Raw genomic sequence first — 22,199 nt, forward strand, 5'->3', positions numbered from 1 at the left:
ACATCGACGGGACAGCAGTGGAGAAGGTGGAAAGTTTTAAGGTCCTCTGCATACACATCACGGACACACTGAAATTGTCCACTCACAAGACAGTGTGGTGAAGAAGGCGCAACAGCGCCCCTTCAACCCCAGGAGGCTGAAGAAATTTGGCTTGTCACCTTAAGCACCCAGAGTACCTGAAGGTGGGGGCCAAGCTGCTGTTCAGAGAGGGAGCCACCAAAGGCATCGGCCAGGTCACCAAGCTGCAGCCTGTCTCCCGGTCACAGCCCTCACAGAGTGAGGAGGAGGACGAGGCCTAGAATGCAGAACCGCCCAGTGGAACAGGAGAACCACAGCCATCCCAGCTAGATCCCAGGATCTAGAACATCGGAGGAGAGGGTTCCGTCTCTTTCTCCTGTCGTCTTCAGCCTTCCAGCTTCTTCCAAAGCCCCTCTCCTGTCATCTCAGCAAAGAACCGACTTTTCCCTCAACTTCTGTCTTTTACTTTGTTTTTCCAAAGCCTTGTTGTCACCAAACCTTTTCAAGAACTGCTATTTCGATTGTTTCCTTTTGCTTTTCTCGATACTGATGAGGGGAGTATATTTTGTCTCCTGTGTCACCTGTTCACCTAGCAACAGTCACCACGGTGAGGTTGAGGTGTAAGGAAGACCTGGTTACAAAAGGCACAGAGATCTATCCAATAGTGACTATGGAAATGAGTGTAAAGCAGCAGTCACCTTAAACACAGTTGATTCACACCTCTGAGTGAAGTGCTTACACACACTCGCCTCTCACTCAAACATAAAGTACCCTTCAAAAGTTTGGGGTCACTTAGAAATATCCTTGTTTTTGAAAGAAAAACACATGTTTTGTCCATTAAAATAGCATAAAATGTATCAGAAATACAGTGTAGATATTGTTAATGTTGTAAAAGACTTTTGTAGCTGGAAATTGCTGATTTTTTTAATGGAATATCTGCATAGCCGTACAGAGGCCCATTATCAGCAACCATCACTCCTGTTTTCCAATGGCACGTTGTGTTAGCTAATCCAAGTTCATAATTTTAAAAGGTTAATTGATCATTAGAAAAACTTTTTGCAATTATGTTAGCACAGATGAAAACTGTTGTCCTGATTAAAGAAGCAATAAAACGGTCCTTCTTTAGACTAGTTGAGTATCTGGTGCATCAGCATTTGTGGGTTTGATTACAGGCTCAAAATGGCCAGAAACAAATAACTTTCTTCTGAAACTCATCAGTCTACTCTTGCTCTGAGAAATGGAATACCATGCAAGAAATTGCCAAGAAACTGAATCTCTCGTACACTGTGTACTACTCCCTTCACAGAACAGAGCGAACTGGCTCTAACCAGAATAGAAAGAGGAGTGGGAGGCCCCGGTGCACAACTGAGCAAGAGGACAAGTACATTAGTGTCTAGTTTGAACAACAGACGCCTCACAAGTCCTCAACTGGCAGCTTCATTAAATAGTACCAGTCTCAACATTAACAGTGAATGAGACGACTCTGGGATGTTGGCCTTCTAGCCAGAGTTGCAAAGAAAAAGCCATATCTTAGACTAGCCAATAAAAATAAAAGATTAAGATGGGCAAAAGAACACAGCCACTGCAAAGAGTAACTCTGCCTAGAAGGCCAGCTTCCCGGAGTCACCTCTTCACATTTGACGTTGAGACTGGTATTTTGCTGGTACTATTTTATGAAGCTGCCAGTTAAGGACTTGTGAGACATGTTTCCAGTTTGCGCTGTTCTGTGTGGGGTGTAGTACCACATATTTATGTATAGATCCAGTTTGTATATTATGGTACACATAAATAAAAGTTACATTAACTTTTGTCTGTGTTTCCTATAGATTCTACACCTCAATGGTATAGTTAGGCTGTTAACCTGCAGGGTGTCCTGGTGAAAAGCTATAATTAATGGGTCCATGAAGTTCTCACTCCTCCCCTTTGTTAGCCTCCTCCCTTTCTATTACTCAGCTGATGCAAGACACTGGAAACTGTGAGTCAGACTGAAACACCACTTTTATGAAAGGGAGATCACTTGATTCCTCACGTAGAGAGAATGTACACAAAAGCATGTGACACCCAGAAATGGTGCAATGCAAATCATCATAGAGGCAACCACGACTGGACTGAGGTTAAAGATAACAGACATTAAGATTGAACCTCAGTATTAAGATCTTATTGAAATTGTCATTCCAGTGTTACATTGTTAAATGATATTGTTAAATCCACATAATTATATTGTTAAATCCACAAAATGAAAGTAGTTATATTCTGTTAGTTCCCAGATCATTGTCATAGGTTTAGGGCCTCCTTGTAGCTCTCACACCAGCCTAACTCTGCCATGACCTGGAAGTAAACCCAACATGAGGTTTCCACTTATCTTCTCTTTTGTTTGAAACTATTAGGAAAATAATCTGATATGGAATAGTTTAAAAAATACCACTTCAGTACGAGCATTATAGAGTGTTCAACTGCTGTGGAGATAGTCACACTACAGCCCAGTTTCTGCAAAACAGTCCTCTGTTTCTACTGATTACACTGACTCATTAGTATATTCACAATGTGGGCCAAATGTCTGTTGGCGGACCTTTAACAATGTTATCACAGCAAAAGCCCAGTAGCACATGGGGGCATTTTGCATGTTTGCCTTCTCTTAGATTTGCATTGGTAAAACTAAGCAAACAATTTCCTCGAACACAAATACTGTATCTAAGCTGAATGCGCATTAAACTGAGTGCCTTAACTTTGCGTGCGCTCGTCATGTGTGATGCTACCATCTAGTGGAAAAAATACATTTCACATGGTTGATAAAAAAGGCCCACAACACAAGCACTATTTTCAATGTTTAATGGAAACATGATCACAGAAATATACAAGCTTCCCCAGACAACATATCCCTTGAAAGAGGACCTCCAGGAAAGTATGGCTTTACCAATATCTGTAGAACCATCATAAAATATTTACATTTTTTATAGGTAAAAATATTTATTCTGTACAATTGCCATTACAATTTAAACAGCATCTCACCATACAATCGTATAAATTGTTTTGGCAGTGAGTTTAGAATATTGTTGGTCAGTTTCAATAGCATCAGCAAAAGTAACCAGTCCAGCAGTGGATTCCCTACCTCCTTTCATGGTCAGTCTCTTCTTTTCCTCCACTTTGTCCTCAGCTCCTCTTGAAGAAGGAGTCCAGCGTACCAGTACTACCACCTTGGGAGCGGGGCCGTTTAGACTGGGGTGTTGACTGGCCCCTGGCCCGCGTCTTCCCCCGGGACAACTGAAGGGCGCCTGCCCTGAGAGGGGGGCGGGAGGCAGTTGAAACAGAGAGAGAGGAGGAATGAAGAGAAGTGTTGGTGGTTGTAGAGGAGAAAGAGTTCTGTAGGTCCAAGGCAAAGTGGTAATCATTATGTTCAGGCATTTCCCAGGCCAGCACGTCCTGGCCACAGCACTCACAGGTCAGCAGGTCCTCTTTGGCTACACTGGCCAGGCACTGAGGCAGGACAGAAGGGGGATCGTAGGGCAAGTCTGACCCCACAGACTGTTTTTCCTCTGATAGAGTACAAGTTCCCTCCCCAGACCCCAGAGATTGGTCCTCTGCTTGGTTAGAACTAGTGAGTTGAGTGTGTTTAGTGTGTTTCTCTTTTACGTTCGCAGTCTGCTCGTCACATATTTCAGCTTTCGGAGCTGTGTAACTTCCTGCTATTTCACACCCAACTGTGTCTGTTAAAAGTTGGACACTCCCTATTGTATCATATCCTACTGTGGAACATCTTGTTCTGCCTGTTGCGAGACTGTCACTGTGTGAGTCTGCGGTTACGGGCTGCTGGTTTCTCCCTAGTGTCTTCCTCTGAAAGAAGGAAGTGATGCCAGTATGGGGGCTGGCTGATGAACTGACAACAGAAGAAGAGTGACAAGACGTACTAAACACAGTTGAGGTTGTTGTTTCATTCTCAGACACACTCCCCTCTAATACAGAGAAAGACACAGGAAAAGAGGAAGGCGGGACAAAGGTTCCACAGCCCCTATCATTCTCTTCTTCCTCTCCCTCTTCCTCCTTCCTCTGTTTCTCTGCAGATCTTTGGAAGAAGGACTGGATGGCGCCGGGTCTCTTGGGGGTGGAGTCCTTCTTTGAACCAGAGCAAGACTGAGTGGAGGCCTGGGTGGAAGTGACATCACTGGACAGGAAGCTGGCGATTCCTCCGGCCCCGGCAGAGGGTGAATCACTAAATTTACTGGCCGAAATGTGGAGAAGGGTGAGGGGAGGAATCCTGGATAGAAAGAGACAGAAAGAGAAAGTGAGACGCATACATTCGAAAACAGACAGCCATGGGAAATCAACGTCTCTGAAGATTAAGATTTCAGGGTGGCTATAGTTGTTGTGTTCCAAATAATGGTGTTATATTTGTCATGCTCTCTAGAGTTGGTTGCATATATAGTTAATGTCACGGCAGACTTAATTTGTGCAACTTGCCATGCTGCCTGATGGTTCCCTGCTGTGTTGAGACTCTTGAGGATTGCGAAGCTATCCGAGGAGATCTTGGTGGCGTCGTAGCGTGCCAACGAGCAGCACCGAGAGAAACTGCTGGGCCTTTTATCACCCAACTGCCTTACACCCACAGTCAACTGCTTAGCCACACGACCATTCTACACAGAGGGAGAGAGAATGAGTGACAGAAATGGAATGGAGAGGAGTGACAGGCATGCAGGTGGGGAGGTACAGTTGAAGTCGGAAGTTTACATACACTTAGGTTGGAATCATTAAAACTCGTTTGTCAACCACTCCACAAATGTATTGTTAACAAACTATAGTTTTGGCAAGTCAGTTAGGACATCTACTTTGTGCATGACAAGTCATTTCTCCAACAATTGGTAACAGACAGATTATTTCACTTATAATTCACTGCATCACTATTCCAGTGGGTCAGAAGCTTACATACACTAAGTTGACTGTGCCTTTAAGCAGCTTGGAAAATTACAGAAAGTCATGTCATGGCTTTAGAAGCTTCTGATAGACTAATTGACATTTGAGTAAATTGGAGGTGTACCTGTGGATGTATTACAATGCCTACCTTCAAACTCAGTGCCTCTTTGCTTGACATCATGGGAAAATCTACAGAAATCAGCCAAGACCTCAGAAAAACAAATGTATACCTCCACAAGTCTGGTTCATCATTGGGAGCAATTTCCAAACGTCTGAAGGTACCACGTTCATCTGTACTAACAATAGTATGCAAGTATAAACACCATGGGACCACACAGCTGTCATACCACTCAGGAAGGAGACGCGTTCTGTCCCCTAGAGATTAACGTACTTTGGGATTAAAAGTGCAAATCAATCCCTGAACAACAGCAAAGGACCTTGTGACGATGCTGGAGGAAACGGGTACAAAAGTATCTATATCCACAGTAAAATGAGTCCTATATCGACATAACCTTAAAGGCCGCTCAGCAAGGAGGAAGCCACTGCTCCAAAACCGCCGTAAAAAAGCCAGACTATGGTTTGCAACTGCACATGTGGACAAAGATCATACTTTTTGGAGAAATGTCCTCTGGTCTGTTGAAACAAAAATAGTACTGTTTGGCCATAATGACCAACGTTATGTTTGGAGGAAAAAGGGGGAGGCCTGCAAGCCGAAGAACACCATCCCAAACGTGAAGCACGGAGGTGGCAGCAACATGTTGTGGGGGTGCTTTGCAGCAGGAGGGACTGGTGCACTTCACAAAATAGATGGCTTCATGAGGGAGGAAAATTATGTGGATATATTGAAGCAACATCTCAAGACATCAGTCAGAAAGTTAAAGCTCGGTCGCAAATGGGTCTTCCAAATGGACAATGACCCCCAAGCATACTTCCAAAGTTGTGGCAAAATGGCTTAAGGACAACAAAGTCAAGGAATTGGAGTGGCCATCACAAAGCCCTGACCTCAATCCTGTAGAAAATATGTGTGCAGAACTGAAAAAGCATGCGTGAGCAAGGAGGCCTACAAACCTGACTCAGCTACATGAGCTCTATCAGGAGGAATGGGACAAAATTCACCCAACTTATTGTGGGAAGCTTGTGGAAGGCTACCCAAAACATTTGACCCAAGTTAAACAATTTAAAGGCAATGTTACCAAATACAATTAGTTGAGTATATGTAAACTTCTGACCCACTGGGAATGTGATGAAAGAAATAAAAGCGGAAATAAATCACCCCACTATTATTCTGAAATTTCACATTCTTAAAATAAAAGTGGTGATCCTAACTGACCTAAGACAGGGCATTTTTACTAGGACTAAATGCTAGGAATTGTGAAAAACTCAGTTTTAAATGTATTTGGCTAAGGTGTATGTAAACTTTCAACTTCAACTGTAGATTATCCTTCCGTCCCTCAGTCTCATGAGAGTATGGCCAGACAGGGAGGGATGAGACAAACAGAGGATGGTGAGATGAAGTCCCTCACCAGCTCTCTGTCCTTGGTCAGTCTCTCCTCCAGCTCCAGAGCCAGCTGATAGAGCCAGTGCTGCACCTGCAGAGATAAGACAAGAGTATTTTATTCAGACATCAACAGACATAGAAGGAACAGAGCTCAAGAGGAATCAAAATGGGAGATTGGTGCATCTCAATAGATTATGGCCAGAGGCAGGCAGAAGAACAGATGGAGAGAGGGCATGAATATAGCCAAGTACCCGCTCTCTGGTAGTGAGAGATGTCTTCCCAGGGAAGTTCTTGCTGCAGCCGATGGATTTAGGGAGTTGTCTGGGCTTCACTGCGTCAAAGTCAATCCCCCGACACAGGTCATACAGCCACTGGCTGAAGAGAGCAATATTTATTTATATCAATATGGGAACTACAGTGCCTTCGGAAAGTATTCAGACCCCTTGACTTTTTACACAGTGTTACATTACAGCCTAATTCTAAAATGGATTTTAAAAAACATCCTCAGAAATCTACACACAATACCCCATAATGACAAAGCGAAAACAGGTTTTTAGAATAAAAAGACATCTAATTTATGTAAATATTCAGACCCCTTGCTATGAAATTGGAACCCTTTGCTTAGGTGCATCCTGTTTCCATTGATCATCATTGAGATGTTTCTACAACTTGCTTGGAGTCCACCTGTGGTAAATTCAATTGATTGGACATGATTTGGAAAGGCACACACTTGTCTATATAAGGTCCCACAGTTGACAGTGCATGTTAGAGCAAAAACCAAGCAATGAGGCCAAAGGAATTGTCCGTAGAGATCCGAGACAGGATTATGTCGAGGCACAGATCTGGGGAAGGGTACCAAAACATTTCTGCAGCATTGAAGGTCCCCAAGAACACAGTGGCCTCCATCATTCTTAAATGGAAGAAGTTTGGAACCACCAAGACTCTTCCTAAAGCTGGCCGCCCAGCCAAACTGAGCAATCGGAAAAGGGGCTTGGTCAGGGAGGTGACCAAGAACCTGATGGTCACTGACAGAGCTCTAGAGTTATTCTGTGGAGATGGGAGAACCTTCCAGAAGGACAAACATCTCTGCAACCCTCCATCAAATCAGGCCGTTATGGTAGAGTGGCCAGATGGAAGCCACTCCTCAGTAAAAGGCACAATAACAGCCTGCTTGGAGTTTGCCAAAAGGCACCTAAAGACTCTCAGACCATGAGAAACAAGATTCTCTGGTCTGATGAAACCAAGATTGAACTCTTTGGCCTGAATGCCAAGCATCACGTCTGGAGGAAACCTGTATAGAAAAGGGTCTGAATACATCCCTACGGTGAAGCATGGTAGTGGCAGCATCATGCGGTGGGGATGTTTTTCAGCGACAGGGACTGGGAGATGAGTCAGGATCGAGGCAAAGATGAACGGAGCAAAGTACAGAGATATCCTTGATGAAAACCTGCTCCAGAGCGCTCAGGTCCTCAGACTTGGGCAAAGGTTCACCTTCCAACAGGACAACAACCCTAAGCAACAACCCCAAGACAACGCAAGAGTGGCTTTGGGACAAGTCACTGAATGTCCTTGATTGTCCCAGCCAGAGCCCGGACTTGAACCTGATTGAACATCTCTGGAGAGACCTGAAAATAGCTGTGCGGCAACGGTCCCAATCCAACCTGACAGAACTTGAGAGACGCTGCAGAGAAGAATACAGAAACTCCCCAAATACAGGTGTGCCAAGCTTGTCGTGTCATACCCAATAATTGATGCTGTAATCACTGCCAAAGGCACTTCTGAAATGGTCCACCCACACAGACAGAGTGGCGAAGAAGGCGCAACAGCGCCTCTTCAACCTCACGAGTCTGAAGAAATTTGGCTTGTCACCGAAAATTTATTTATTTATTATTTAAATGGTTTTTTAGAGTGAAGTACATCGAAAAAATCAAGAGAAAACTGCCAGACTCAATAGAAGACAAAACAAGGAACAAACCAAAAAGACAGGCTTTTGAAGAAGTAACTATTTTTCATAAAATTGTACAGTTATTTTAGCTAGCTGAATTGCTAGCTGAATTGTTTACTTGTTGCTAAGCAGTTGCTAGGGACTCTCCTGGAAGAAGCTAGCTAGCTTACAAATAATAACAACAAAAAATATCTAGTTAACAGAAGAAAGGAAGACAAAATAAGGACAGAAGAAAAAGGAAAAGAAAAAGGACAACAAAGTGAAACCTCTAAAGAAACAAGAGACCATAATACAAGAAACAGCACTATAGAGAGATAGAACAACAACAACGCAGCCACTGCCAGCTAGCCTACTTCAGCAGTACTGTATCATTTGAATTATTTTAGTCAATAAGCTTAACTTTCTGAACATTCGAGACGTGTAGTCCACTTGTCATTCCAATCTCCTTTGCATTAGCGTAGCCTCTTCTGTAGCCTGTCAACTATGTGTCTGTCTATCCCTGTTCTCTCCTCTCTGCACAGACCATACAAACGCTCCACACCGCGTGGCCGCGGCCACTCTAATCTGGTGGTCCCAGCGCGCACGACCCACGTGGAGTTCCAGGTCTCCGGTAGCCTCTGGAACTGCCGATCTGCGGCCAACAAGGCAGAGTTCATCTCAGCCTATGTCTCCCTCCAGTCCCTCGACTTCTTGGCACTGACGGAAACATGGATCACCACAGATAACACTGCTACTCCTACTGCTCTCTCTTCGTCCGCCCACGTGTTCTCGCACACCCCGAGAGCTTCTGGTCAGCGGGGTGGTGGCACCGGGATCCTCATCTCTCCCAAGTGGTCATTCTCTCTTTCTCCCCTTACCCATCTGTCTATCGCCTCCTTTGAATTCCATGCTGTCACAGTTACCAGCCCTTTCAAGCTTAACATCCTTATCATTTATCGCCCTCCAGGTTCCCTCGGAGAGTTCATCAATGAGCTTGATGCCTTGATAAGCTCCTTTCCTGAGGACGGCTCACCTCTCACAGTTCTGGGCGACTTTAACCTCCCCACGTCTACCTTTGACTCATTCCTCTCTGCCTCCTTCTTTCCACTCCTCTCCTCTTTTGACCTCACCCTCTCACCTTCCCCCTCTACTCACAAGGCAGGCAATACGCTCGACCTCATCTTTACTAGATGCTGTTCTTCCACTAACCTCACTGCAACTCCCTCCAAGTCTCCGACCACTACCTTGTATCCTTTTCCCTCTTGCTCTCATCCAACACTTCCCACACTGCCCCTACTCGGATGGTATCGCGCCGTCCCAATCTTCGCTCTCTCTCCCCCGCTACTCTCTCCTCTTCCATCCTATCATCTCTTCCCTCTGCTCAAACCTTCTCCAACCTATCTCCTGATTCTGCCTCCTCAACCCTCCTCTCCTCCCTTTCTGCATCCCTTGATTCTCTATGTCCCCTATCCTCCAGGCCGGCTCGGTCCTCCCCTCCTGCTCCGTGGCTCGACGACTCATTGCGAGCTCACAGAACAGGGCTCCGGGCAGCCGAGCGGAAATGGAGGAAAACTCGCCTCCCTGCGGACCTGGCATCCTTTCACTCCCTCCTCTCTACATTTTCCTCTTCTGTCTCTGCTGCTAAAGCCACTTTCTACCACTCTAAATTCCAAGCATCTGCCTCTAACCCTAGGAAGCTCTTTGCCACCTTCTCCTCCCTCCTGAATCCTCCTCCCCCTCCCTCCTCCTCCTCCCCTCTATGCAGATGACTTCGTCAACCATTTTGAAAAGAAGGTCGACGACATCCGATCCTCGTTTGCTAAGTCAAACGACACCGCTGGTTCTACTCACACTGCCCTACCCTGTGCTCTGACCTCTTTCTCCCCTCTCTCTCGAGATGAAATCTCGCGTCTTGTGACGGCCGGCCGCCCAACAACCTGCCCTCTTGACCCTATTCCCTCCTCTCTTCTCCAGACCATTTCCGGAGACCTTCTCCCTTACCTCAACTCGCTCATCAACTCATCCCTGACCGCTGGCTACGTCCCTTCTGTCTTCAAGAGAGCGAGAGTTGCACCCCTTCTGAAAAAACCTACACTCGATCCCTCCGATGTCAACAACTACAGACCAGTATCCCTTCTTTCTTTTCTCTCCAAAACTCTTGAACGTGCCGTCCTTGGCCAGCTCTCCCGCTATCTCTCTCAGAATGACCTTCTTGATCCAAATCAGTCAGGTTTCAAGACTAGTCATTCAACTGAGACTGCTCTTCTCTGTATCACGGAGGCCCTCCGCACTGCTAAAGCTAACTCTCTCTCCTCTGCTCTCATCCTTCTAGACCTATCGGCTGCCTTCGATACTGTGAACCATCAGATCCTCCTCTCCACCCTCTCTGAGTTGGGCATCTCCCGGCGCGCCCACGCTTGGATTGCGTCCTACCTGACAGGTCGCTCCTACCAGGTGGCGTGGCGAGAATCTGTCTCCTCACCACGCGCTCTCACCACTGGCGTCCCCCAGGGCTCTGTTCTAGGCCCTCTCCTATTCTCGCTATACACCAAGTCACTTGGCTCTGTCATAACCTCACATGGTCTCTCCTATCATTGCTATGCAGACGACACACAATTAATCTTCTCCTTTCCCCTTCTGATGACCAGGTGGCGAATCGCATCTCTGCATGTCTGGCAGACATATCAGTGTGGATGACGGATCACCACCTCAAGCTGAACCTCGGCAAGACGGAGCTGCTCTTCCTCCCGGGGAAGGACTGCCCATTCCATGATCTCGCCATCACGGTTGACAACTCCATTGTGTCCTCCTCCCAGAGCGCTAAGAACCTTGGCGTGATCCTGGACAACACCCTGTCGTTCTCAACTAACATCAAGGCGGTGGCCCGTTCTTGTAGGTTCATGCTCTACAACATCCGCAGAGTACGACCCTGCCTCACACAGGAAGCGGCGCAGGTCCTAATCCAGGCACTTGTCATCTCCCGTCTGGATTACTGCAACTCGCTGTTGGCTGGGCTCCCTGCCTGTGCCATTAAACCCCTACAACTCATCCAGAACGCCGCAGCCCGTCTGGTGTTCAACCTTCCCAAGTTCTCTCACGTCACCCCGCTCCTCCGCTCTCTCCACTGGCTTCCAGTTGAAGCTCGCATCCGCTACAAGACTTCCGGGTTGTCCTTCCGGGTTGGAGCGAGCCGGTCGCATCCGCGCTTCGGTCTGCAGGTTGTATAACTTTTTCATTACATTTCATTATAGTACAACGGTCTGATTTGTCTAATCTTAGCAATTTCTTCTTAGCTAGCTACATAGTCGTCGTTGTATCAAAGATAATTGCGTAATTATCGTATTTCGTCGTCTCCTATCTGCCCAACACGTTCACCGTCTACCGTAGCACTGTAGTAACTATCACACTCAACTGAACGACTTGATTAGTGTAGTATTAGCTAGCTACATAGTTGTCTTTGCTGTCTTCGTATCCAAGATAATTGTGTAGTTTAGAGTGTGTAGTCTTAGAGTGATTATCTTAATTCACAGAGGTTAGCTAGCCAGCTATTTTGTCATCCTTAACGTAGGAGACACTCCTAGCTAGCCAATAGCCAGCCAACGTGAATAGAACTTTCGCATTCCGGTCGCATTCCGCTTCGCTCCACAGGTAGTATCACATTTTCATTTCATTTCATTACAGTCCCAACGGTGTGATTTGTTTGATCGTAGCTAGCTACATAGCCGTCTTTGTTTCAAAGATAATTGTGTAGTCTAGAGCGATTTTCTAGGTTAGCTAGCCAGCTATTGTCGTTCTCCTAACGCAACGTAACGTAACCAACACTGCTAGCTAGCCAGCTAGCTCCCGAAAAGCAGCATTGTAGAAACTTCACACTCAACGGTACGACTTGATTAGGGTAGTGTCAACAACGCAGCTAGCCTACCCCAGCAGTACTGTATCATTTTAATCATTTTAGTCCATTAGATTCTTGCTACGTAAGCTTAACTTTCTGAACATTCGAGACGTGTAGTCCACTTGTCATTCCAATCTCCTCTGCATTAGCGTAGCCTCTTCTCTAGCCTGTCAACTATGTGTCTGTCTATCCCTGTTCTCTCCTCTCTGCACAGACCATACAAACGCTCCACACCGCGTGGCCGCGGCCACCCTAATCTGGTGGTCCCAGCGCGCACGACCCACGTGGAGTTCCAGGTCTCCGGTAGCCTCTGGAACTGCCGATCTGCGGCCAACAAGGCAGAGTTCATCTCAGCCTATGCCTCCCTCCAGTCCCTCGACTTCTTGGCTCTGACGGAAACATGGATCACCACAGACAACACCGCTACTCCTACTGCTCTCTCTTCGTCCGCCCACGTGCTCTCGCACACCCCGAGAGCTTCTGGTCAGCGGGGTGGTGGCACCGGGATCCTCATCTCTCCCAAGTGGTCATTCTCTCTTTCTCCCCTTACCCATCTGTCTATCGCCTCCTTTGAATTCCATGTTGTCACAGTTACCAGCCCTTTCAAGCTTAACATCCTTATCATTTATCGCCCTCCAGGTTCCCTCGGAGAGTTCATCAATGAGCTTGATGCCTTGATAAGCTTCCAGTTGAAGCTCGCATCCGCTACAAGACCATGGTGCTTGCCTACGGAGCTGTGAGGGGAACGGCACCTCAGTACCTCCAGGCTCTGATCAGGCCCTACACCCAAACAAGGGCACTGCGTTCATCCACCTCTGGCCTGCTCGCCTCCCTACCACTGAGGAAGTACAGTTCCCGCTCAGTCCAGTCAAAACTGTTCGCTGCTCTGGCCCCCCAATGGTGGAACAAACTCCCTCACGACGCCAGGACAGCGGAGTCAATCACCACCTTCCGGAGACACCTGAAACCCCACCTCTTTCAGGAATACCTAGGATAGGATAAAGTAATCCTTCTCACCTCCCCCCCCCTTAAAAGATTTAGATGCACTATTGTAAAGTGGCTGTTCCACTGGATGTCTTAAGGTGAACGCACCAATTTGTAAGTCGCTCTGGATAAGAGCGTCTGCTAAATGACTTAAATGTAATGTTGTAAATGAAAACACTCACAAACTTTTACAGATTCACAAACGAGAGTATCACAGCCTGGTACGGCAACTGCTCCACCCACAACCGCAAGGCTCTCCAGAGGGTAGTGAGGTCTGCACAACGCATCACCGGGGGCAAACTACCTGCCCTCCAGGACACCTACATCAGCCGGCCAAAAAGATCATCAAGGACAACAACCACCCGCGCCACTGCCTGTTCACCCCGCTATCATGCAGAAGGCGAGTTCAGTACAGATGCATCAAAGCGGGGACCGAGAGAGACTGAAAAACAGCTTCTATCTCAAGGCCATTAGACTGTTAAACAGCCATCACAAACATTGAGTGGCTGCTGCCGACATACAGACTCAAATCTCTGGCCACTTTAATAATTAATAATCCTGCCTATGCCGCACGGCCATTGCTTATCCATATATTTAGATATTCTTATTCATCTCTTTACACTTGTGTGTATAAGGTAGTCGTTGTGAAATTGTTAGATTACTTGTTAGATATTACTGCACTGTCGGAACTAGAAGCACAAGCATTTCGCTACACTCACATTAACATCTGCTAACCATGTTCACGTGACCAATAAAATGTGATTTGATTCAACAAAGCACAAAGTAAAGGGTCAGAATACTTATGTAAATATAATATTTTTTTAAATGAGCAAAAATGTCTAACACTGTTTTTGCTTTGTCATTATGGGGTATTGTGTGTATAGTGATGAAAAAATATTTAATACATTTTAGAATAAGGCTGTATCATAACAAAATGTTGAAAAGTCAAGGGGTCTGAATACTTTCCGAAGGCACTGTACATTAGCCACCACTGGCACCAAATAGTATAACATCTTTAAATGGATAGTTACTTTTACAACACCAGATTGCAATATTACAATTTTAGCTAATAACTTTAAATTATCCACAGTATTACATAAGTGTGGTTCATTGAGGAAGAGTGGTTTATATACTTAATGACATGAAGGAAGTGTGTGTTGTTTACCCAGTCTTGTCTCCAAAGTGCTGTCCCAGCTGGGCCTGAGAGAAGCGGGTTAGTTCCCCCATGTTCTCTACCTCCAGGGTCTCTGTGATGGACGCCCCCAGCTTACCCCCCAGGTTTCGGCTGGAGAGAGGAACAACAGGACCGGATCAGTCTATCTCTGAGTCTGTAAAGTTGATTCTGTATTCATCTGCATAGTCTGATGGTCCTGTAGTCCAGGAAAGATCGTATTGTATGTTGCATGTATATTGACGGATGTGTGTTATTGTGTCAATTCTCTTCATTTTCTCTCAGTTACAGCACACGGTTAGTTTTAACTAGCAGTACACTCACATTTTGCCAATGGGAAGTGAGTTGAAGAGCTCTGGAACAGAGCCTAACGGCAGGAGTGTCTGGCGGTTGGGTTTGTTCAGACCACAGGCTAGTTTAGCCAGCACCTGAGGAGACATGGTAAATAAACAGACTGGCCTAGAACTGACAGCTGAAAGGACTGGCCAAGTTTCCACCATGTTGCTTAGACCAGTTGTGTTCTGCCAGGATTCAGTGATTATGACAGAAAGGACACAAGTAAAGAGAGCTAGTAGAACTATTGACAGAAAGAGGTAGAACACACTGGTTGTGTTGAGAGGGGGAAGAGAGTACTGACCTTGTTGTGGGATATCCCTGCCGAGCAGCGGTAGCCTGTGTGCTGCTCCACTGCAGCCCTCATCTCCTCGACGATCACAGCCCCCAGAGCCAACTGCAGCTCTGCACAGCCAGAGCCGCCTGACACAGAGGACAGCCACTGCTGCAGGCCACTGGACCTTCGCTCTTCTGGGGAAAAACATGGAGAGGAGCACCATGTTAACATACCGTTTTACCCACTTCATATGTCTATACATTATTCTAGTCAAGGCCTATCCTATATAACTACTGTTGTACACCCCTTTTCTATTCATATACTGCCCATAATGTCTATATACACCATCATATACACAGAGTGTACACAATATTAAGAACACCTTCCTAATATTGAGTGTCACTCCCTTTTGTCCTCAGAACATCCTCAATTGGTCAGGGCATGGACTCGACAAGGAGTCGAAAGCAGGAATGCTGGCCCATGTTGACTCCAAGGCTGGGTGTCCTTTGGGTGGAGGACCATTCTTGATACACACGGGAAACTGTTCAGCATGAGAAACCCAGCAGGGTTGCAGTTCTTGACACAAACCGGTGCACCTGGCCTATACAGCCATACCCCGCTCAAAGGCACTTAAACGATTCCGTGTTGCCAATTAATTCGCTGAAATGGCAAACATACACAATCCATGTCTCAATTGTCTCAAGGCTTAAAACTCCTTTATAAACTTGTCTCCTCCGCTTCACCTACACTGATTGAAGTGGATTTAACAGGTGACCTCGCCTGCACACACTCGACTCATTTTAGAAGTAAGAGTCATTTTGTACCTCCAGCCAACCGCAATCGCTCTATTGAGACATACTGCAGACTCGTTGAAAAAAGATGTTGGGAATCCCTTTGAGAACAAGTACATATCTTTCCATAATTTAAGGATGAAAAACAAGCGTTGCTTGACTTAGTCTGGTACGTCAGTCCTTACCCGCCCTGCTGATAAGGGTGGGTCGGTAGTAATCATGGATAGGACAGTTTATGTAAATGAGTGTCAGACAACTGCTTGACAACACCTTATCCAAGAAACTCAGAAGTGACCCCACTTCCCAATGTCAGAATACCATCTTTACTGTCCTAGATGGGTATTTAAGTTCTAGTCTAATCACCAAAAATAACAACTTTTTGGCTATTCAACTCCCTAAAATTGCCACTTTCTATACTTTGCCGAAATTACACAAGAATGTTACAAAACCTGCTGGGTGCCCTATTGTAGCAGACATTGATACAGTTTACGGCCCCTTTATCAACTTTTTTTTAAAAATCAGACCACTCACAGAACAGCTCCCCTCCTTTGTAAAGGACACCAGCAGTATGATCTCTATCATTAAATCTCTTGATCCTCTCCCTGAGAATACTTGGTAAATGACTTCTGATGTCGAGTCGTTATACACGAATATTCCACACGAGGGCGGTAATTGAAGCAATGGAACATTTTCTTCTGCAATGTGACCCTAATGAGCAACCTTCCAGTGCATTCATGCATTATAACATTGGGTGAAATAGTACACACACAACAACTATTTCATGTTTCTAAAGGATTTCTTTATCCAGATGAAGGATACTGCTATGGGATCCCCTATGGCTCCTAACTATGCTAATTTGTATGTGGGTTACATGGAGAAACAGTCCATTCTCAATCCTCTCAAATGTTTCCTCGCCTACGGTACATTGATGATATTTTTGTTCAATGGAGGGGTGATGCAAAACAGCTCCAGGCTTTTCTTAACTCTTGTTCTGAGCACCTGAGATTTACTATGCAATCTGAGACACGTCAAATCAGTTTCCTCGATCTTTTGATTTTGTGTGAGGATAATGTAATATACATGGATTTTTACAGGAAACCTACTGATCGTAACAGTTTGTTGAGGGCTGATAGCTGTCACCCACTTCCCTTGAAAAACAATTTACCCTACAGCCAATTCAGTCTAATCAAAATAATCATATGGCTGAGATAAAATTCAAGCAAAGGGGGTACAAAAATGGTCAGATTAATACTGCCATTGAGACAATCCAATCCAAAACAAATCAAGACATGATCTCTTTCAAGGACAGTCTCGCAAAAATAATCATTATTGCGTTCTTACTACGCGCTATTCAGATTGCTCTGAACAAATTAAAAGGAATTGTTCACAAACATTGGCACATTCTAAGATCTGATGACACCGGTAATGTGTTTTCGGACCCTCCCTTGGTAGTATTCTCGCGGGGCAGAAATCTTAGAGATCAATGGGTAAACTCTGATTTATCACCCCAAAATTGCCCCGCACAACATCCATTTGCACCTCTACTGGATGTAAACTACAAGTGTAATGGCTGCGCTCAATGCAACGGCATGTACAAATGTAGATCCTTCAAACTGGGAAATAGATCCCAATTAAAATGTGTTATTACGTGGTCCACTAAGGCAGTTATTTATCTTATAATTTGTCCTTGTGGTAAACAAATGAAGTGGGTAAAATTAAAAGTATGAATCTCTCCCTAGGAGAGGGGGTAACCTTGATCATTTATTGTTAAACGAGAGGCTGCCTGAATCTTTCATTTAAAGACTCTTGTATGGAGCCAAATTATATCTATGATCATATGTTTCCCATCTATGCTTTTTATATGTTGTATTTATATCTGCAAATTAACCAATGAAATCAAGCCACACCCAGCCATGATTACAGAGACCTGTGTGTCGTTTGAAACTATATTTAAGCAATAAGGCCCGAGGGGGTGTGGTATATGGCCAATATAACAACGCTAAGGGCTGTTCTAACGCACGACGCAACGTGGAATGCCTGGATACAGCCCTTAGCCGTGGTATATTGGCCATATAACACAAACCCCCGAGTTGCCTTATTGCTATTATAAACTGGTTACAAATGTAATTAGAACAGTAAAACTAAATGTTCTGTCATACCCGTGGTATACGGTCTCATATACCACAGCTTTCAGCCAATCAGCATTCAGTTCTCAAACCACCCAGTTAATACAAATTAGTGACTCGCAGTGTCTGTTATTATACCATGATGGAGACAGCTTGTCTGTCGAAACGTTGGTTATTAAATTGTTGCATCTGAGCTCCTAGAGTGTGCGGCTCTCCTTTTCTTTTCCAAGTGTTCTACTCTGCTAGCCCGCACCTCGCCTAAACAGGCGTGCGTTTCTTTCACCTCCAAATTGACCTCAATAAAGGACAATAGTTTTCGCCTGGATTCACCTGGTCAATCTGTCATGGAAAGAGCAGTATTTTGTACACTCAGTGTATATTTATATTCCGAACTCTGACATTGCTCGTTCTAATATTGCTTAATCCCTTTTGTGTGTGTGTGTGGGGGGGGGTTATATGTATTGTTGGGTATTATTGCACTGTTGGAGTTAGGAACATCTGCTAAATATGTGTACGCAACCGATAAAATGTAATTGACATGTTTTATTTGAAAGTCTGCTCTGACATGGTCTTTGATTAGAAAACCCAGGGATGTGGACAGATACAGGATATTTGATTAGAAACCCAGGGATGTGGACAGATACAGGATATTGGATTAGAAACCCAGGGATGTGGACAGGTACAGGATATTTGATTAGAAACCCAGGGATGTGGACAGGTACAGGATATTTGATTAGAAACCCAGGGATGTGGACAGATACAGGATATTTGATTAGAAACCCAGGGATGTGGACAGATACAGGATATTTGATTAGAAACCCAGGGATGTGGACAGATACAGGATATTTGATTAGAAACCCAGGGATGTGGACAGATACAGGATATTTTATTAGAAACCCAGGGATGTGGACAGATACAGGATATTTGATTAGAAACCCAGGGATGTGGACAGATACAGGATATTTGATTAGAAACCCAGGGATGTGGACAGATACAGGATATTGGATTAGAAACCCAGGGATGTGGACAGATACAGGATATTTGATTAGAAACCCAGGGATGTGGACAGATACAGGATAATTGATTAGAAATCCAGGGATGTGGACAGATACAGGATATCAAGATACCACATATATAAAATGAGAACACAGCACTAAAAGAGATAGGCCTAAATATTTTTCTGAAATGCTAAAACTCAACACTCATTTAGAGTTCTTGGGGTAAACTAACCCAATGACGACCGCGGTTTAAAACCCACCTTTATCAGTTGTGGTGTCCTGTGCTGCCTCTTCCTGGTCAAGAGGAGCCAGTGGGTAGCCCTGGACGTGGCTGGTCTTCAGGAGCTGAGGGTCTACCTGCTGGTCAGTCATGCTTTTCAATCTCTGCTGTATCGCAGCAGTCAGGTCCATGTAGGCCTCGTCTATACTGGCCCTCTCGAGCACAGCGAAGCGTGACATCACCTCAAACACCTGTACACTCGCCTCCCGGTAACTACACAGGGGGTGACAGTTAGCTGGTTAACACTGCAGGCTTTCCGAAGGGGTTCCTGGGGATTCACTTAGTCACCGAAGTCATTTAAAATATTGTATAATGGACACGTACTGGGTGAGGTCTGCCTTCCCATGTGACTCTCTGACCCTTGCAACCTGGAGATCTGGGCACAGTTTCTTGGCATCGTCTGCCCACATGTTCCTGGTGACACCATGGGCCCTGGCCTCATAACTCACAGCTATGATACTGGGTAAAGATAAAGTGTGAGAACATGACTTGACTATGATATTCTGAACAGTCCATGCAACAAAAAACTGTAATGTATGGGAGAGACAAACGTTTTGCAGAGCTGAGAACCAGGCGACGTAGGTATGCATCACAAATCAGGACCAGCCTGAACTAATGTTTAACTGCACTGACACTCTCCATTACATTATAATGGACACTGAAGTTAAACCTTAGCCAGCCTGACCCATACAACTAAGAAACATGGGGTAAGGGCGAAACAACTACGAGTCACTCCCACTGTCCCATTGCCCCTAGGTCTACATGTTTTATTCTGGATTGATGTGTGTATGCTAGCTACAACGCTCTCAATCCCATTGACCTTGGGAAGGAGACTCTGTGTCGGTGACTCACCCGCCTCCCTTCCATGTCTTGTACTGTGCGACCACACACGGTGTGTTTTTCAGCGCTGGGTTCAGCCTCTGTTCCACTTGCACGTAGAAACAGTCCATATCCACCAACGCCACAACCCTCTCCTTCCCATAATCCATTCCAGAAGAGATGCGGAACGACTGGACAGCACTGAAAGTTAAAAACGAACTGTTATGGTAGAATGCATGTTAGCTAGCTAGATAAAGCTACAGACGTACATTATATATAAGTTAGGTAGTTAGCCTATCTAATAGCTATCTAGATAGCTAAATGTCAAATATGTAGCTTGAAACACACAACGTTAAGATATTACTGTAGCTAAATAGCGAAGGAAACAAATTAGATAACGTTACATTACATTAATGCTACATAATGTAACTATGCCGCGCCCCGAATAATCTTCTTCGGTGGGGTTTAATGGCGGTTGGCATCCAATATTATTGGTGCATTACCGCCACCAACTGGACTGGAGCATGAAACCATTATACTTTGTGATACAAAATGGAAAAGGGGAAAGGAAAAAAGTACCCTGCCAACTAACCCTACACTCATTAAAACCCACGACCCCATTCCACTATTTTGACCCGATCCTACACCAGGATGATAGCCTGGGAGAACGGGACACTATAATTCAACACACCCTGTAACTCTTCTGCTGTAAAATCTCGTCATCCCACGTACTATACTTCTCTGCAGCTGCCACCACAACACCTATTTTCTGTGACTTACGTTCCATTCCTGCAGTAAAGTTGATAACCATGGTAATAAAACACTAAAAAGCCAACCTTACTGAAGCACTTTTAATTGGTAGGCCTATCACTCTGTACTGGCAAAAGTCTACTACTCACTAAGAGCCTCTTAGGATCCCTCACCCTTGACCCATCTTCCTCTACTTTCTTCATTGCCTCAGAATACAACACTTTCTGTAAAACTCTGACCCTGGCAACCTCAACCTGTCTCTCTCGCACCAGACACTTCTGATCCCCAGCAACATAGGCACCCCTACAGTTAACACATACCACTTCTTTCACCGATACTACACATTCCTTTGTCCCATGCCCTCCTGCACACTTCTCACATCTAGGAATCTCCCTCCTACATACTGCTGCAACCTGTCCATAAGCTGGGCACCTAAAACACCGTAGTGGATTCGGCACAAAAGCTCTTACGGGATAACTGATATATACTAAAATTACTTTGTCGTGTAATGACTCAGCATTAAAACTAAAAAAAGACAGACAGTGACTCTTTTGTTCTACCACCTTTGCCACCGGGTCTGTGTCGCACCATACGGCAGGCGTTACAGACACCAGGAATCTTCAACTTCAGTTGATCCACCACCACCCTTCCCACTACCCCAGTAAACACTCCTTTCAAATGTGTTCTATTCTTGACAGCAAAGCAAATAACAGGTCTTGTCCCCATTCACAAAACACAAAAAATCTTCACAAGTCCACTTCAGGTTACTTTCAACGATTCAACAGTACCCAACTGGGTCAGCCAAAAAGAAGGGGTCCACTTTCTCCCAAAACGTCTCTCCTACTGGACTAGTCATCTTCATCATGAGCTCCAAGATCTTCACTACTCCTGCAACCTCAGGTAATTCATCCTTATTCTCTTCCAATTCACCTCCAGTGCTACTGGAGTACAGCTCATTCTGTTTGTACTTGACCCCAATCTTCCTTGACTCACCGCCTCTCTTGTTGTTGATGTCTGCATCGGATTCAAACTCGTAACCTACTTCCTTCCATCTCTCCAAGCCTGGAAATATACTTCCATTAGAATCCTTATTACTTTCACTGTCAGCCTCCATATTCCTTTTGTCTCCATCCATTTCCACTACTACTTTTCGTTTGAGTCTCTTGAACGCGCCACCTGACTAGCAGACTTCAAAAATATCAAGCCAATGCACAGCCGGACGACCCTCGCCGAATCATCGGAATCAACTTGACTTTTGTACGTTATTTCATGGAATGTTATCAAACATAGTTGAAGTCGGAAGTTTACATATCCCTAAATCAAATATATTTAAACTCAGTTTTTCACAATTCCTGACATTTCATCCAAGTAAAAAATCCTTCTATCAAAGGAGGTGTGGATGACGGAGTAAGAGCGTCCTTATCTGTCACTCA

The 22,199-nt window shown here is 45.1% G+C and overlaps 1 protein-coding gene across 2 annotated transcripts; it reads right to left on the minus strand.

Annotated features, from left to right (window-relative positions):
* Positions 1-2,832: 2,832 nt before the first annotated feature.
* Positions 2,833-20,485, minus strand: polh (polymerase (DNA directed), eta). Of its 2 annotated transcripts, XM_029669398.2 has the most exons (11): positions 20,426-20,485; positions 20,050-20,217; positions 19,522-19,656; positions 19,178-19,410; positions 15,030-15,196; positions 14,717-14,820; positions 14,387-14,506; positions 6,673-6,796; positions 6,447-6,512; positions 4,474-4,646; positions 2,833-4,270 (listed from the first exon to the last, which is right to left on the minus strand). In XM_029669398.2, the coding sequence occupies exons 2-11, from the start codon at positions 20,184-20,186 to the stop codon at positions 3,169-3,171; spliced, it is 2,361 nt and encodes a 786-aa protein (XP_029525258.1). In that variant the 5' UTR covers positions 20,187-20,217; positions 20,426-20,485; the 3' UTR covers positions 2,833-3,168. The 2 variants fall into 2 exon arrangements, with proteins under 2 accessions (XP_029525258.1, XP_029525259.1); XM_029669399.2 differs by lacking the exon at positions 20,426-20,485 and having other exon boundaries at positions 20,050-20,414.
* Between the last annotated feature and the right edge of the window lie 1,714 nt (positions 20,486-22,199).

This window comes from Oncorhynchus nerka, linkage group LG10, assembly GCF_034236695.1.
Source record: "Oncorhynchus nerka isolate Pitt River linkage group LG10, Oner_Uvic_2.0, whole genome shotgun sequence".
Classification (NCBI taxonomy): domain Eukaryota; kingdom Metazoa; phylum Chordata; class Actinopteri; order Salmoniformes; family Salmonidae; genus Oncorhynchus; species Oncorhynchus nerka.

What these genes read in the sequence shown, in the direction of transcription:
- polh (XM_029669398.2), bottom strand. Translation starts at nt 20,186, where the DNA reads ATGGATTATGGGAAGGAGAGGGTTGTGGCGTTGGTGGATATGGACTGT. An exon ending in GGGAAGGCAGACCTCACCCA is followed by an intron (nt 19,411 to 19,521) that starts GTACGTGTCCAT and finishes CCCCCTGTGTAG; the next exon opens with TTACCGGGAGGCGAGTGTAC. An exon ending in TGACCAAGGACAGAGAGCTG is followed by an intron (nt 4,647 to 6,446) that starts GTGAGGGACTTC and finishes CCCTCTGTGTAG; the next exon opens with AATGGTCGTGTGGCTAAGCA.